The sequence below is a fragment of the Cyclopterus lumpus genome, chromosome 24, assembly GCF_009769545.1.
Source record: "Cyclopterus lumpus isolate fCycLum1 chromosome 24, fCycLum1.pri, whole genome shotgun sequence".
NCBI lineage: Eukaryota > Metazoa > Chordata > Actinopteri > Perciformes > Cyclopteridae > Cyclopterus > Cyclopterus lumpus.
Window position 1 is genome coordinate 4357798 of NC_046989.1, and position 17126 is coordinate 4374923.

General features: G+C 48.5%; 2 protein-coding genes across 2 annotated transcripts in view; both read left to right on the plus strand.

The window, feature by feature from the left end:
- Positions 1-1483: 1483 nt before the first annotated feature.
- LOC117727720 (1-phosphatidylinositol 4,5-bisphosphate phosphodiesterase beta-1-like) lies at positions 1484-16428 on the plus strand. The gene is made up of 8 exons (XM_034528148.1): positions 1484-1498; positions 1688-1828; positions 1965-2044; positions 4247-4300; positions 5760-5835; positions 7028-7128; positions 7776-7943; positions 16323-16428. The coding sequence occupies exons 1-7, from the start codon at positions 1484-1486 to the stop codon at positions 7879-7881; spliced, it is 573 nt and encodes a 190-aa protein (XP_034384039.1). The 3' UTR covers positions 7882-7943; positions 16323-16428.
- The window catches only part of LOC117727721 (1-phosphatidylinositol 4,5-bisphosphate phosphodiesterase beta-1-like), a 38717-nt gene continuing 34741 nt past the window's right edge, over positions 13151-17126 (plus strand). Inside the window, exons 1-2 of the mRNA XM_034528149.1 lie at positions 13151-13169; positions 16322-16468. Of these exons, the coding sequence (XP_034384040.1) occupies positions 13151-13169; positions 16322-16468 (166 nt within the window). The remainder of the gene's footprint in view (positions 13170-16321; positions 16469-17126) is intronic.

The window sequence follows — 17126 nt, forward strand, 5'->3', positions numbered from 1 at the left end:
CTTTTTTCTTTTCATTCCTCCTCGCTCCAACATAACTGCCGATGTCTCTCCGGTTGGTGTGCTGTGACCGCCCGCAGCTCCCTGACTCCAGATCAGCCCCCCACCACCCACTAACCCCCCCCCAGCGCTGGCTGTGCACAAGGAGATGAGCTGCATGTCGAGTCAAAACAGAACCGAACGGGCATCGACGTCGGAGCGCTGTAAATGAATGAAATATGCATATCTCGCCGTCTGCTCTCAGAAGCCTTTCATCTTCTGCCAGAGCGTCCCCCCCCCCCCCCCCCCACACTTCAAAGGTTTATTGTGCATTGTGTGTGTTAGCAAATTGAAAGTGGCTTTTTTTCTTTTTTTAATGCTTTTGATTGACGGGGCTGGTTACGTAAGTGGACGTTGATGGATCCCCCGTTCAAGTCAGCACTCTGGGTTCAATTGATCGCCGGTCGAGGCCCGGCTTCACGCAACTCTAACCTTCTGAGAGTATACATAACACTGGGAGACATTTATTTTTGTGCAGAATGTAGAGTTATGTCTTTTTTTAAATTTTTTTGCTCTCCGTGCTGCCACATTAAACTGCCTCAGATAAATTCTAGCACGATAACAACGGTCGCACAATGCGATCGAGGACATCTTTTTTTTCTCAGCGTGACACAGGACTCGATGCTCTTTGTTTGATTGGTTCAATTAGCGGGAGCTCATTTGCTTTCACTAGCAAAATCCTTTACAGGGCCTTTTTTGGGGGTTTTGTTGTGGTGTTAATTAAGCCGGAAGGACCGGGCCGCAAAAGGAGAGAAACAGATCATTGTTATTCCTCTCCTGCGCCACAGAGGATATTTTTTATTTTAATTTATTTGTTTACACGATTCGCGCCAAAGCTGCTTAAATGTGCATTTGTGAGAAAAACATTTTTATTTTTTTTTCAGTTTTACCTTTTTTTTTTCTGCCACCGTCTGTTTCGTCAACAGATTCATTGAAGCTGGAATTAAAGTTTCCATTAAATTAATTATGAAAATTGCCCTCGATGAATTATATTTACGAGCGCCAATTTTTGTTAAACGCGGCGTCCTCCAGCATGGGGGATCTCCTATAAGTTAAATCCACAGATTTAAACTCTTCCCGGTGGTCAAACCGTGAACATTTGATCATATTGGGGGGGGGGGGGGGTTCCAAACTGAAAACAACTACGCTCTCAGGCTTTGGAGAGGAGTTGTATTGAAGTCCTCTATACTAAATAACCCCGTAAACCCCCTGCAGATACTTAAACAGACACTGAAAGTCGACACATCTTCTTATCATCTTCCAGAAAGCTCACCAGTGTCATTCCTTCAGCATCAGTTCAAACCTCCGGCCTCCTTTAACTAGTCTCCGATCACAGCGCCGCTGAACCCGCCTGGTTTGGACCGCATGTGGCGTCTCCCTCTGGCTCCTCACACCTCCGGCCTCAGACAAGCTGACCTCTCATTAATCACATGAGTCAGCTGGCAGGATGAGGTGCGAGCAGGTGTGGCTGCAGTTCGGTGCATTCGGAGGGCGTCTCCTTCCTCGTCCCTCGCTTCCCTCGAGGCAAAGCCAGACATTTGCTCATTTTTGTGTTTGTGCGGACACAGGTTTTTTTTTTAGGAGCTGTCGTCACATTAATAGAACTGATTTCGATATAAAAAATGAACCTTTCCGTCCCGTCGTCGCTCAGGAGGCCAAGCTGCGCGAGCTGCTGGACGTCAGCACGCTGCCGGGGAAGATGGAGAACAGGATGCTGACGGTGGTGAGCGGCCTCGACATGGTCAACATCACCTACCTGAACTTCATGGCCTTCCAGGAGGAGACGGCGAAGGTGAATATGCTGCAAAACAACTCACAAGAATAAAACAAGCATTCATTCTCCGTTGAGCTCGGAGGCTTTTTGATGGAGGCACATAATATTTCTACATGGTTTATAACTTCAGCACGTTGTACTTCTTCTCCTGCAGGAGTGGGCGGAGGAGCTGTTCAACCTGGCCTCCAACCTCTTGGTCCAGAACATGTCCAGAGAGGACTGCCTGCAGAAAGCGTACGTCATCCGCACTCACACGTGAAAAAAAAACACATGGAAATCCGCCCAAAATGAGGAGGAAAATGAGGTCTGCTAGAAAGAAAATATGAAATAGAAATGTCAGCCATCCCGAGGGTCAGATCAGGTGCGTACTGTATTTTCCATAAACCGAAGCCGCATTGGGGAACGCAAATGAGGCATCGTGGGTAAAAGGGACATGCAACACAAAGCGTGTTAACACGCACATAACTGTGCAGAGCATGCAATGAAACATCACAAACCCTGCAGCACACACACACACACACACACAGCCAGCTTCATGCACACAGCGAAGTGGGCTGCACTACACTGCACACACACACACACACACACACATGCACAAACAGGAGGTTGCTTTTCACAGCTCCCACAAGGCAGCCTGAGGGTTTGAGTTTATAAAGGTCATTTTACTTCCCATTGATGGGGGAGAGAAAAACAGACGGGAAGGAGGAGGGAGGATAAATAAAACAGCTGAGAAATATGTATACATGCCTATATATATCTATATAGATATATATCTATATATATCTATATAGATATATTCCTGCTGCATCGATGACATAATGACAGATCCTCGAAGAGGCCGAGTCGCTGAAAAGTCAAAGAGGAGGCTCCGCCTCTTTTTGGCTGCGGACTCTTGTCATAAATCACCCCGAGCCCTCATCAACCGTTGTCCAGCGAGGCCGTTATCATCAATCGGCCCTCACGCCACCTCTGATCCAGTGCGATAACTGAGTCCAGCGGCCAACAGCTCCGCGTTTGCATTGATCACACACTCACTCACACACACACACACACACTGACCTATGGCTCACAGCGCGCGGTGACTGAGCGAACCTTTTAAAAAAGAGATGAATCCGCCGCGCCGCATTGAGAGGATACGCCGTGGCGCCGTGAGTCGGCGACAACTCCCGGCTGTCTGGATGTTTATCAGCAAACAGAAGCCATTAACTCTCACGCCTCGGGAGTCTAATTGACTTATGAGACAATAAAAGTTTGCCATCGACCACAAAGTCAACAAGAGAGAAGAATACAATTGAAAGGGGCAGTTTTTTTTTTTTTTTTTCACACTCACGCCGGTTGCTCTCAGCAGCGAGCGGTCGGTGTGCACCGCCCGCTTACCAAGAAGGCAATTCTTTTGTCATAACACGACTGATGTTGAGGAGGGAGGGGGGCAATGTTCCCAGCAACAGGAAGTAGAACTGTGTCTGCTCGCTGCAAGATGTTCTCTTGAGATCGCTCCCGTAGCCTTAGCGTTGATGCTTTACGCTTTACGCTTTACGCTTTACGCTTTACGCTTTACGCTTTACGCTTTACGCTTTACACTTTACGTTTTATGCTTTACGCTTTACGCTTTACATTTCACGCTTTACATTTCAAGCTTTACGCTTTACGTTTTATACTTTACACTTTACGTTTTACGCTTTACACTTACACTTTACGCTTTACGCTTTACGCTTTATGCTTTACGCTTTACGCTTGACGCTTGACGCTTGACGCTTCAAGCTTCACGCTTCACGACGGGATGACCGGTCTTTGCTTTGTGGTTTTTAAGTTCTTGCAGAAACAGGTCTTTTGTGTAACTGCAGGTGGATTGAAAAGAAAAAGGGAGAGGAGAGGGAAAGTGAGAAACACAGAGACACGGGATCTGTGTTCCCGTCCCGATGAATAATACAGGAAGTTGTAAGGTAGATGAGAAACACGCTGCTCCCTCCTTCTTTTCCTTTCTTCGGATAGCAACCCTATGTCGACTGGGCCTTTTCTCTGCCAACATTTCTCCTCATCACCCCCCCCCCACACTATAACCATTACAGTCATCGGTGACTTTGCCCGTGGCACCCTAGCCTGCCCTATGAAGTGGACACTGTAATGGATATTAATTATTAGCCAGAAGCCACTTAAAGCCCGGCCTGTAGTGACGGCTCCTGTTGCAGCGAGGCTATTTATAGCCCGTGTGCTGCTGCTGCTGCATGGCTGTGTGCCGCCAATGCCAGACGACTTCCGGGGATTAGCCGATCGAACCCGATCACTGTGAATTGGCACAAAGACACACACACACACACACACGCAGCACGCACGCACACACACCATGCGCACAGAGAAAGTCAAAGTGCATTACTCACGCGGAAACAAATTGTTGATTTCATGTGTGTTTTTGTTTGTGCTCCCGTCCAAATGCAGATACACTCGGCTGAAGCTGCAGCTCAACCCTGAGGGCCGAATCCCCGTCAAGAAGTAAGTCCTCTCTGACTCACCTCCCCCCACCCCTCTTTTGATCAATGCGTACAGCTTCCTCTGCCTCCTCTCGTTAATACGATCATGTTCACGCTCCAGCAGACACACATTTTCTCCCTGTATAACGTGTGCGTTTATTAGAATGCGTAACAACGCTCCCCTTTTCTTTTTTTTTTCTCCCATCACTCTTCAGAGTGTGTGTGTGTGTGTGTGCGTGCGTGTGTGTGTGTGTGTGTGTGGTGTGTGTGCGTGTGTGCGTGTGTGTGTGTGTGTGTGTGTGTGTGTGTGAGTGTGATGCCCTCGGTGTGTGTGATAATTTCCTTTTCATGAATTTTCACTTCGTCCGGGCACACACGTTGAATAAAACTCTCTCCGTCTCCGTTAGTCGAGTTGAGCTTTTTTTTTCCTCCAGGCAGCCGGAGCGACGGGGAACTTCTACGATAACCTTCGCTCAGAAGAGGAGAACGAGTGGGGCGTCAACACGGGGGCAGGCGGAGAGACACACTCGCTGTTGCCGTTTAGGGAATTAAACTCCCCGGCTGAGAGGACATGTCGGCTTGACTAATGTCAGCTTGACTCCCCCCCCCCCCTCCCCCCGGTACAGTGCACGCTCACCAGGAATACCTCTGCGTGTAATTAGAAACAGAGCCAAGCGGGCCAGCGGTGCAGTAAATCTCAGTTATTGTCTGTGTGCAGGAGACTCTCTAAAGTCAAAGTGATGGACGAGGTGCACCTCCAAAAGATAAATAGAAGAAGAAAAATAGAGTGGGATATCTGGAAAAAAAATACACAGCCGAAGTGACCTGCAAATCACTCGTGCTCGCGCGTCTGTGTTTATTTACACCGGACGGAAGCGTGTTTTTTTTTTGCAACCGGAGAGACGAGAAGTGTGACAGCGGCGACTGCGACGGCCATTTTTTTAATGGCAGTGACGCGTGGGGGGATGGCGAGGAGGAGGAGGAGGAGGAGGAGCAATGACAACAATGTACATTCACGCGCTCATCTTTTGCAAAATACGTCTGCAGGCCGATATCGTCTTTTGTATAAAAAAAAAAATAAAAAAAAGGTTATGGCGTATTATTATGGTGTGGCCGTCTGGTGCGTTCCTCTCGTTGGACCAACTGTACTGTTGACAGCGCACGTGTAAATATGATAGAAACACCTCCTGGTATCATGAAATACAAAAAAAATACATTCACGAATAAAGCATTTTTTTTTTTTTTTTTTTGCAGGGCTGTTATATTAGACTGAATTTGTTTGTTTTTTCTCCGCATCCCCGTTTCATTTTTTAATCTGGACATTTTCTTTGTCTCATATTTGTCTTTTTTTTTTCTTCTCCCCCTGCCAGCTTGCGGCTGTATTGTCTCCTAATTATTGTCTTTTCTCACAAGGATGTCCTTAATAATCTCGCGATGAATTCTCCAGTATGACCGTGTGGCATCTTCTGCCTGTTTTTCAGTATCTTCCGGATGTTCTCAGCAGACAGGAAGCGAGTGGAGACGGCGCTGGAAAACTGTAACCTTCCTTCTGTCAGAGTAAGACGCCAAACACACTGAACATCCTCTCTCTCTCTCTCCTCTCTGAACCGCCTCCCCCTGGTGTCTTATCTCCGCCTCCGAGCTCTTTCATCCTCTCCACCCAACCATCAGGCTCGTTCTTTAGCCGACTGACGCTCCGCTCGTTTGTTCGCAGTCTCTCGTTCTCTGGATGTCCGCACGACTTCCCGCACACAAACGGATTTAGCCTCGGCCGTAATGGAACAAATAGACCCGGTGGGAGCAATAGAGACTATAAAAGCAGTTTTTTATCACTTCTCACTGATATCACATGGGGGGGGGGGGGGGGGACGGACGCTGAAACATACGCACGCACAGGAGAGCAGCTGCAACAATGGCTGCAGAATACAAACAGAAGGAACACACACACACACACACACACACACGGAGAACAAGCTAGAGGTGCACTAATTAGAACAGGGAGAGAGAGCAGGAGGTACGAACGTGTTGCCGTATGACGGTCTGGTGGGATTTGCTGTTGTTCCAATGCGCAAGTTAATTACAGCTAAACGGTGGTGCTGTTAATCCCTCAGACACACACTCACACACACACTCACACGCACACACACACACACACACTCACTCACAGGCAAAAAAAGGCAATACACAAGGGAGCTTGCACTGAGGCCTTCAGAATGACTCGTTGAGTTTTGGCAGGGCTTGACCTCCAACTCCTCTCCTCCCCTCCCCCCCTTCTCTCTCTCGCTCTCTCTCTCTTTCTCTCTCTCTCTCTCTCTGTGCATCCTTCCTCACCCCTCCCAGTTTTTCGGTTCTGCTCTGCTTCTTGCTGGCACAATGCCGTCGCCTGCTGCTGAACAGACCTGTTTGGGCTCTGATGTCTCTATCGGGAGCCTCGGCACAGTTTTTTTTTTGGTCTGTCTCCAGTTAATTATTTACATTTTGAAGTTTATATGCTTTTTTTAATGGCTTCCAGAGTGAGACTTGAGGTTTTCTATGGTCAGCTATCGAGCAGTCCCATAGGGATGAACGACTTGCACGTAGAAAAGATCCATCATCCTTAAACTCAAGCCCCAAAAAAAGTAAAAGAGACAACATGTGATGGTTTAACTTCTTTGTAAGTCCGGTATGTGTGTGTGTGTGTGTGTGTGTGTGTGTGTATGCGTAGACCGTGTACGGGTGTGCGTGACCATGTTGCTGTTGTCTGCTGCAGAACGACTCCATCCCCCAGGAGGACTTCACTCCAGAGGTCTACAGCATGTTCCTGGGCAACATCTGCCCCCGATCCGAGCTGGACCACATCTTCTCTGACGTGTAAGAGAACCGCGTTTCCCCTTCGTTGTGTTTGCCTTTTTGAAAAGCATGTCGGTGTGTGTGTGTGTGTGTGGGGGGGGGCTCAGATGTGTGTTTCTTTGTGTAATATAAGGGGGGAAAAAAGAAGTTTAACATTTAAAAAAAAATAAATAAATTGTCTATTCGGATGTAATCTTTTTAAACCTCAAAAGAATTCATTAATTCTTTGGTTTGGAAAAATCGAAAAACAATGTGAGAGTGATTCATTTATTATTTTAGACAATGGCTGCCATCCTTTAAAAGGGCGACCTGTTTGTTTTAACCGTGAGCAGTTCATTAGCAGAGGGCCGCGTTGTAATGGCCCCCCAGTCGGTAACCCCCCCCAGCTAAGTGAAGATGGCACGAGAGCCAGGAGGATACGGAGAGAACGATTTCGTGGAACGGGTTTAGATATGAAAGGCGTTTTAATCAAATCTCATAATTTACCCGACACGAGATTTAATCCTCCGCTCCTTCTGTTGCTCTCCAGAAACTCTTCGCTGCTTTAATGTCTCCATCAGAGTCTCCTTCCTCGTTACATGTTCCTGCGCATTTCTATTTTTTTAATTCTGTGTTTTTGGCTCCGCCCTTTTCCCCCTCGTGGACCTGGTCCTCTCCTCTCCGAGCAGCGGGGCGAAGAGCCGCCCGTCCCTCAGCGTGGAGCCAGATGACGGAGTTCACTCAACAACAAACAGAGGGACCCCCGTCTCAACGAGATCCTCTACCCTCCTCTGAAGCCAGAACGGTCCAGGTGCTGGTGGACAAATAGAGCCCGACGCGTCGCTGGCGCAGAGAGGGTCAGGCCACCCAACAACAACAACAACAACAACAACAAATGATGCTCACATGAGCATAAACGCACACACATTTAAAGGTGTCCAGTAGATGAAACATTTTCGGAAAGCAAAGGGGTGTTGCCATAGCGACGCTGCTGCCAGGTGTCCAAGCAGCCCCCTCAGACAGTGAGGGGACGTAGCGGGGCGCCGAGGAGAGGAATGTTAGCAGTCTGTAAATAATACACACACACACACACGCATGCACACACACACACACACACACACACACCAACATGTTTAACCCACTTCAAACACTATGGGGTCAGATCAGTCTCAATAATTGCAAATGCACACAGAGAGATTTACAAATGCAAACACAAGGTTTACAAATGCGCACAGAAGGATTTACAAATATGTTTGATTTGCAAATGCACGCAGAACGACGTGTCTGTGTTTATTTATTTGTCAATCGCACTGCATTTGTTTGTGGATTCTTCACACGTGTGTGTGTGGATTTTTGAGACTCCCCTGCCGTGGCTAGATCAACATAGACCTAGCTGTAGCCAATCAGATGTCGCCCTCATTTTCAGCCAATCACATGAGCGTCAGTCGCTTTATTTGACGCCCTTCGCGTTAGATGTTCCGACGTTTATGGGATGTCCACAACAAGTAGAAAGCAGAAATAGTGGATGACGGAAGTTATAACTGTTTCCACGGAGTAAAGCCACGGAAATAAGCCACGCCCCCTCTAAGGCGCAAATAAAGCGAATCTTGTGTGTGCATTTGTAATTATTATTATTATTACACGGTCAAGCTCTGCCATTTTAGCTACAAGAATAGGATTGTATTGTGGAATCCTTGAGTGGAAAGAGAGAGAGTGTGAAAATAATAAAATAAGAATATTAATAATAATAATAATGCATTTGATTTGATCAAAGGAACTGTACATGGTGAAAACAGAAGCAATAAAAGCAATAACAAGATAAACAAGGCAGATAGATGACATTATAAAGGTAAGAACAAAACATGCACAACTAGTATCACATGAGAGAGAGAGAGAGAGAGAGAGAGAGAACTTAAAGAAAAGAGCAAGTGACAAACTGAGATGCAATGTGATTAGTTTATAAGGACTCATTGATTACATGATATATGGGTCCAGTCGATCAATACCACATGAGAGTGTATCACATTGTGCCACTTGATTTATGAAATGTTCCTTTATGTGTGTTTCACTGCTCGATCTCTACAATCATCGGATTATTTACCCTGGAAAAAAAAAAACCTTTGTCACTCTGCTGCAGATCCGAAGTCAATAGATAGTTAGAAAACATTTCTGAGAGCAAAACAACTAATCTAGAGGCTGTTATTAGACAGAGTTTCTGCTTTCGAATTAAAAAAGTGCTAATCGTTGGCGCTGGAAGAGACCCGTTCAGCGGATCGTTATTATGCACATTTTATTACTGATTACACGGAAACTCAATTGACCTGAACCGACTCCATCATGAGCATGAGCGCTTTAATACTACCTTTTATTATATATATATATATTATATATATATATATATATATTTGTTATTCTGTATTTTTTTTAAAAAGCGGGTGCCTAAATTAAGATCAAATAAATTGTCGTTGAACGACACAAGAAATATTCTCCCCGTTTGACTCTGATCGCGGCGCCGTGCTCGTGTGATGCTTTTGGGTCCGCCGTGTCCCCCTCCTCCACCCTCTTCATCCACCCTCTCCTCCACCCTCTTCATCCACCCTCTTCATCCACCATCTCCATCCACCCTCTCCTCCACCCTCTCCTCCACCCTCTCCTCCACCATCTCCATCCACCCTCTCCTCCACCCTCTCCTCCACCCTCTCCTCCACCATCTCCATCCACCCTCTCCATCCACCCTCTCCATCCACCATCTCCTCCACCATCTCCATCCACCCTCTCCTCCACCCTCTTCATCCACCCTCTTCATCCACCCTCTCCTCCACCCTCTCCATCCACCCTCTCCTCCACCCTCTCCATCCACCCTCTCCTCCACCCTCTTCATCCACCCTCTCCTCCACCCTCTCCTCCACCCTCTCCATCCACCCTCTCCTCCACCATCTCATCCACCATCTCCTCCACCATCTCCATCCACCCTCTCCTCCACCCTCTTCATCCACCCTCTCCTCCACCCTCTCCTCCACCCTCTCATCCACCCTCTCCATCCACCATCTCCTCCACCATCTCCATCCACCCTCTTCATCCACCCTCTCCTCCACCTTCTCCTCCACCCTCTCCTCGACCTTCTCCTCCACCCTCTCCATCCACCCTCTCCTCCACCATCTCCTCCACCCTCTCCATCCACCCTCTCCATCCACCATCTCCTCCACCATCTCCATCCACCCTCTCCTCCACCCTCTCCATCCACCCTCTCCTCCACCATCTCCTCCACCCTCTCCTCCACCTTCTCCTCCACCCTCTCCATCCACCCTCTCCTCCACCCTCTCCTCCACCATCTCCTCCACCCTCTCCATCCACCCTCTCCATCCACCATCTCCTCCACCATCTCCATCCACCCTATCCATCCACCCTATCCATCCACCATCTCCTCCACCCTCTCCATCCACCCTCTCCTCCACCATCTCCTCCACCCTCTCCATCCACCCTCTCCATCCACCATCTCCTCCACCCTCTCCTCCACCCTCTCATCCACCCTCTCCATCCACCATCTCCTCCACCATCTCCATCCACCCTCTTCATCCACCCTCTCCTCCACCTTCTCCTCCACCCTCTCCTCCACCCTCTCCATCCACCCTCTCCTCCACCCTCTCCATCCACCCTCTCCTCCACCATCTCCTCCACCCTCTCCATCCACCCTCTCCATCCACCATCTCCTCCACCATCTCCATCCACCCTCTCCTCCACCCTCTCCATCCACCCTCTCCTCCACCATCTCCTCCACCCTCTCCATCCACCCTCTCCTCCACCCTCTCCTCCACCTTCTCCTCCACCCTCTCCATCCACCCTCTCCTCCACCCTCTCCTCCACCATCTCCTCCACCCTCTCCATCCACCATCTCCTCCACCATCTCCATCCACCCTATCCATCCACCCTATCCATCCACCATCTCCTCCACCATCTCCATCCACCCTCTCCTCCACCCTCTCCTCCACCATCTCCTCCACCATCTCCACCTTCTCCTCCACCCTCTCCTCGACCTTCTCCTCCACCCTCTCCATCCACCCTCTCCTCCACCATCTCCTCCACCCTCTCCATCCACCCTCTCCATCCACCATCTCCTCCACCATCTCCATCCACCCTCTCCTCCACCCTCTCCATCCACCCTCTCCTCCACCATCTCCTCCACCCTCTCCTCCACCTTCTCCTCCACCCTCTCCATCCACCCTCTCCTCCACCCTCTCCTCCACCATCTCCTCCACCTTCTCCATCCACCCTCTCCATCCACCATCTCCTCCACCATCTCCATCCACCCTATCCATCCACCCTATCCATCCACCATCTCCTCCACCCTCTCCATCCACCCTCTCCTCCACCATCTCCTCCACCCTCTCCATCCACCCTCTCCATCCACCATCTCCTCCACCATCTCCTCCACCCTCTCCTCCACCCTCTCCTCCACCCTCTCATCCACCCTCTCCATCCACCATCTCCTCCACCATCTCCATCCACCCTCTTCATCCACCCTCTCCTCCACCTTCTCCTCCACCCTCTCCTCCACCCTCTCCATCCACCCTCTCCTCCACCCTCTCCATCCACCCTCTCCTCCACCATCTCCTCCACCCTCTCCATCCACCCTCTCCATCCACCATCTCCATCCACCCTCTCCTCCACCCTCTCCATCCACCCTCTCCTCCACCATCTCCTCCACCCTCTCCATCCACCCTCTCCTCCACCATCTCCTCCACCCTCTCCTCCACCTTCTCCTCCACCCTCTCCATCCACCCTCTCCTCCACCCTCTCCTCCACCATCTCCTCCACCCTCTCCATCCACCATCTCCTCCACCATCTCCATCCACCCTATCCATCCACCCTATCCATCCACCATCTCCATCCACCCTCTCCTCCACCCTCTCCATCCACCCTCTCCTCCACCATCTCCTCCACCATCTCCATCCACCCTCTCCTCCACCCTCTCCATCCACCATCTCCTCCACCATCTCCTCCACCATCTCCATCCACCCTCTCCTCCACCCTCTCCATCCACCCTCTCCTCCACCATCTCCTCCACCCTTTCCTCCACCTTCTCCTCCACCCTCTCCTCCACCCTATCCATCCACCCTATCCATCCACCATCTCCTCCCCCCCCCCCCCCCCCGCGCCCTCCTCTGTCCCGGTGATAGATTTCCCCGTGTGAAGTATTTATCTAGCCCGGAGGAAGTGTCGCCATCTGCTCGGCAGAGGGGGTCCAGAGCTCCACACGATGTCCTTTTTTTTTTTTTGCACCACAAAAAAAAAAAAAAAAAACGAGGACAACTCGGCCTCATAGAAATGCATCCTCGGGCCTTCTGAACACCTCACGTCTCCCCCTTTAAAATAGGACGAGGAAATGGAAGAAGAAGAAGAAGATTAAAAAGAACAACCTCTTTGTTTTTCTTCGCTCGCTCTCTTTGTCGCACTTTTCCATTATCCCCTTTCCAGCTTTGATTTTTGTGAATATTAAACCCTCCATTCATCTCTTCCGTCATTGTCTTTCGCTGCTTTAGTCTCTGCTCGCTCGAACGTTCCTTCATTGTTTGAGATGAAAATGCTCAGTGAAACGAGTCGCTCAAAGTGTGTGTGTGTGTGTGTGTGGGGGGGGGGGGATTATCACAATATTCATCTTTGTAGAGAGGAGGCTCTTTGTCAGAATATGTCAGTTTGTGACAGGTTGGCATCGAAACGTGCAATATATACGGGATTGGGAGCATCAATACAGCAGCAAACGACCGCTCATGGGCAAACCAACCAACTATCAAACTGTCGGACGTGCTTTTAGTGCACGGAAGTGGCAAACCGATCTCGTATCGAGGTTTCAAGATTAGTAACATATGCATTCAGGAGCAGGCTGGGTAGTGGGGTGGCCTTTGGTCCTAGCTGGTCTAGCTTAGGTGCTCTTTATCCGTTCCCACGCGCTTCATTCTGCGATGGCGACGTGTGTAATTAGTCATGTGCCAAAAAAGGGCTCCTGTAACACTGATGAAGACAAAAATTGGAGCAATATTAATGTGAGCTACAGGAGTCAAAATACATGACCAAGACACAGGAACGTAAGACTAGAAGAACCGCTGGGACAGAAGAAGTGGACGGCGTCATCGTGACGTCACTCAGCTGTCAATCACAGTCAGCCACGCCCTAAAGCATACCCTGCTTTATGGTCTGTTTGACTCTAAATGACCATAATTTACTAATTGAACATCACGCTGTATTGAAGAAGACTTGAAACTAGAGATTGAGACCATAAACTCATGTTTACAATGTTTACTGAGGGAATACATCAAGAGAAGTAGAGTCATTTATATAGACTTCTATACAACCAGAGGAGTCGCCCCCTGGTGGTCAGGAGAGAGAATGCAGCTTTAACACATGAAGCATAGACTTCTATACAACCAGAGGAGTCGCCCCCTGGTGGTCAGTAGAGAGAATGCAGCTTTAACACATGAAGCATATACTTCTATACAACCAGAGGAGACACCCCCTGGTGGTCAGGAGAGAGAATGCAGCTTTAACACATGAAGCATAGACTTCTATACAACCAGAGGAGTCGCCCCCTGGTGGTCAGTAGAGAGAATGCAGCTTTAACACATGAAGCATATACTTCTATACAACCAGAGGAGTCAACCCCTGGTGGTCAGTAGAGAGAATGCAGCTTTAACACATGAAGCATAGACTTCTATACAACCAGAGGAGTCTCCCCCTGGTGGTCAGTAGAGAGAATGCAGCTTTAACACATGAAGCATAGACTTCTATACAACCAGAGGAGTCGCGCCCTGGTGGTCAGGAGAGAGAATGCAGCTTTAACACATGAAACATAGACTTCTATACAACCAGAGGAGTCGCCCCCTGGTGGTCAGGAGAGAGAATGCAGCTTTAAACACATGAAGCATAGACTTCTATACAACCAGAGGAGTCAACCCCTGGTGGTCAGGAGAGATAATGCAGGCTTTAACACATGAAGCAGAGACTTCTATACAACCAGAGGAGTCGCCCCCTGGTGGTCAGGAGAGAGAATGCAGCTTTAAACACATGAAGCATAGACTTCTATACAACCAGAGGAGTCAACCCCTGGTGGTCAGGAGAGATATGCAGCTTTAACACCATGAAGCATAGACTTCTATACAACCAGAGGAATCAACCCCTGGTGGTCAGTAGAGAGAATGCAGCTTTAACACATGAAGCATAGACTTCTATACAACCAGAGGAGTCGCCCCCTGGTGGTCAGGAGAGAGAATGCAGCTTTAACACATGAAACATAGACTTCTATACAACCAGAGGAGTCGCCCCCTGGTGGTCAGGAGAGAGAATGCAGCTTTAACAGACATGAAACATAGACTTCTATACAACCAGAGGAGTCGCCCCCTGGTGGTCAGGAGAGAGAATGCAGCTTTAACACATGAAGCATAGACTTCTATACAACCAGAGGAGTCAACCCCTGGTGGTCAGGAGAGATAATGCAGCTTTAACACATGAAGCAGAGACTTCTATACAACCAGAGGAGTCGCCCCCTGGTGGTCAGGACAGAGAATGCCTGTTTTAAGATCAACCGGAAGATAAAATAGAGGGAACTTTAAAATGAAACAGGAAACAAACTAAACCAAGATCATGACAGCAGGTCAATGCATTTAAAAAAAGCAAATAAGACATTTAAAATACTTTTTACATTCCAGTTCATCTCAGCTGAGTCCTTATTTTGTCCGTAAAGCCCCCCCCCCCACACACAATGTTACTTTTCACACCCTCTTCCTTTGAGATCACTCCTCACCTGCAGGTCCTCACTCTAATCCCAGCCATGTTAACACCTATTTCACCTTATTGACCCACACATGTCTCTGGGACCGGGGGAACCGGTGTGAGCGCCAGCGGTAACAGAGGTTAAGCCTCCGCTTGGCGAAGGCAGGTCCCGGCAGTCGGCGGGACGTTTAGCCCGCTCGGCGCGACGGGCGGCCTCGCATGTCGGCAGCCGGCGTTAATTAGTCCAGCGTCTCTGCAGAGGGCGCCACCGCATTAATTAGCATTAAAATGTCCGGAGGGACCTGCTGCACCCCGTCGGGCTCGCATCACTTAGCATATTTAGCACGCCTTCGAGTGTGTGCGGAGGAATGTGGTTTTGAGCCCGTGCTATATGTTGTCCTGAGATGTAATCCACGTAGGTGTGTGTGTGTGTGTGTGTGTGTGTGTGTGTGTGTGTGTGTGTGTGTGTGTGTGTGTAAATGTTGTGTCTTGTCTCTGGATGACTGGAGCTCTTCTTCTGCTGCTCATTACGTATTTATTCGCCGTTGGTCGCTTTCCTTCGAGCACGTCGAGAGGAGACGTGACCTCGGTGATGACGGCGTGACTCGAGCGACCTTGACACGCAACGCCAAGGGCGGAAAGCTAAACAGGAGCTGTGTTATGCAATATTTTCTAATGGAGGCTAATAGCTGAAAGTATACTCCCACAGTAAAATGTAAGGAACTGAAACGCTGAAGCCCGGGCTTTAAGGATTAACCACGAAGGCGTTCGGCAAACAGCGAATTAGGGTTTCCGGCTAAATTAAACCTGCTGATGTAATCTCAATATTAATGAGTGATTATGAACCTTATTGTAGTGTAACCTTGCAGTCTTCCGACCGCTCATTTGGAATAAAACCTGCAGTCTGTGCACTGTAACCCGTGGTAGTTAATTTTTTTATTTCAGACATTGCAAAAGGGAAGATAAAGAAAAATCTCCTTTCCGTCCTTAAATAATGGCACACCACATGCCATGCATGTCGGTTATAAAGTGTAAAGGATAAGCGATATATATATATATATATATATATATATATATATATACACAATGTGATTGTTGCTGCAAACAAATGCCATGAAAAGAATGTGTCAGTGTGTCAATAAATACACGACTTCCAGAGCATTCTTTTTCCTTTCTTTTTAAACCAATTTAAGCAATGTTTTTAGCGAACGTTACTCAGAATAGAAAAAAAATAGTGCATTTATTTGGGGTTATTTTCACCTAGTGAGTATTCGAGTATGTGGGATCCATTCAAAGTAACCTGCAGAGGCCAATACTTGTCCTCTACTTGTCACAAGAGCAAATCAGTGTCACTTTTGGTCTTTTTTTCGTTGTGATTTACTGTCAATAAGAAGCACAAAGAATATCCATTAGACTCGTCCTTTAACTTAATCTGACCCCCGCGTGCTGCGTTGTGTTTTTGTCCCTGCAGGTCAGATCTCGGTGGAGGGCTTCGCCCGGTACCTCAACGGGGAGGAGAACAGCATCATGCCCCCCGAGAAGCTGGACCAGAGCGAAGACATGACCCTCCCCCTCTCCAACTATTTCATCAACTCCTCACACAACACGTACCTCACAGGTACGCACACACACACACACACACACACACACACTCCATTCCTGCTGACTGATTACGCTCGTGCATCATTTATTCCTCTACACGTGGACGGCCCACTCGTTCATTTAGAAATATCATTTTGGCTGCTTAAGCAGACTTCATACTTCACAGGTCAGTCAATCAAACGCGCCCGTGCATATCAGGTGTGTTACCTCCCCAGAGGTTACCCAATCAAGTCATGCCACGATACTCAATATTCATGAGGTAAATATTTCTTTAGGACTCGGTAGTCACAGTAACGGCGAGCTTTATGCGGGGGCCATTTACTCCTCAATGGATATTATAATTCATCTATTCAAATCTATTCTAAAAGGGAGAACTGGAGAGCATTGAATCTTTCGAGTGGATCAAATTTCTACAGCGAGAGGGAGGAAAAAATAATAAAAATAGAATGTTTGTAATAGGGCCTGCGAAAATGAAGAAATGAGAAAAACAAACAACGACGGGGCCCCTCGCAAAAACCACGGCTTTTCCCCATTATGTATTTCGATAGTGACATTTCGAATGTTATTACACGCGGGTCGGGCACGGCGCCGCGGAATGCATCCCTGCCCCCCTTTTTGCGGCGCCCGCGTACAACTTTATAATAAATATCCACTCGAGACAACTCACACGACTC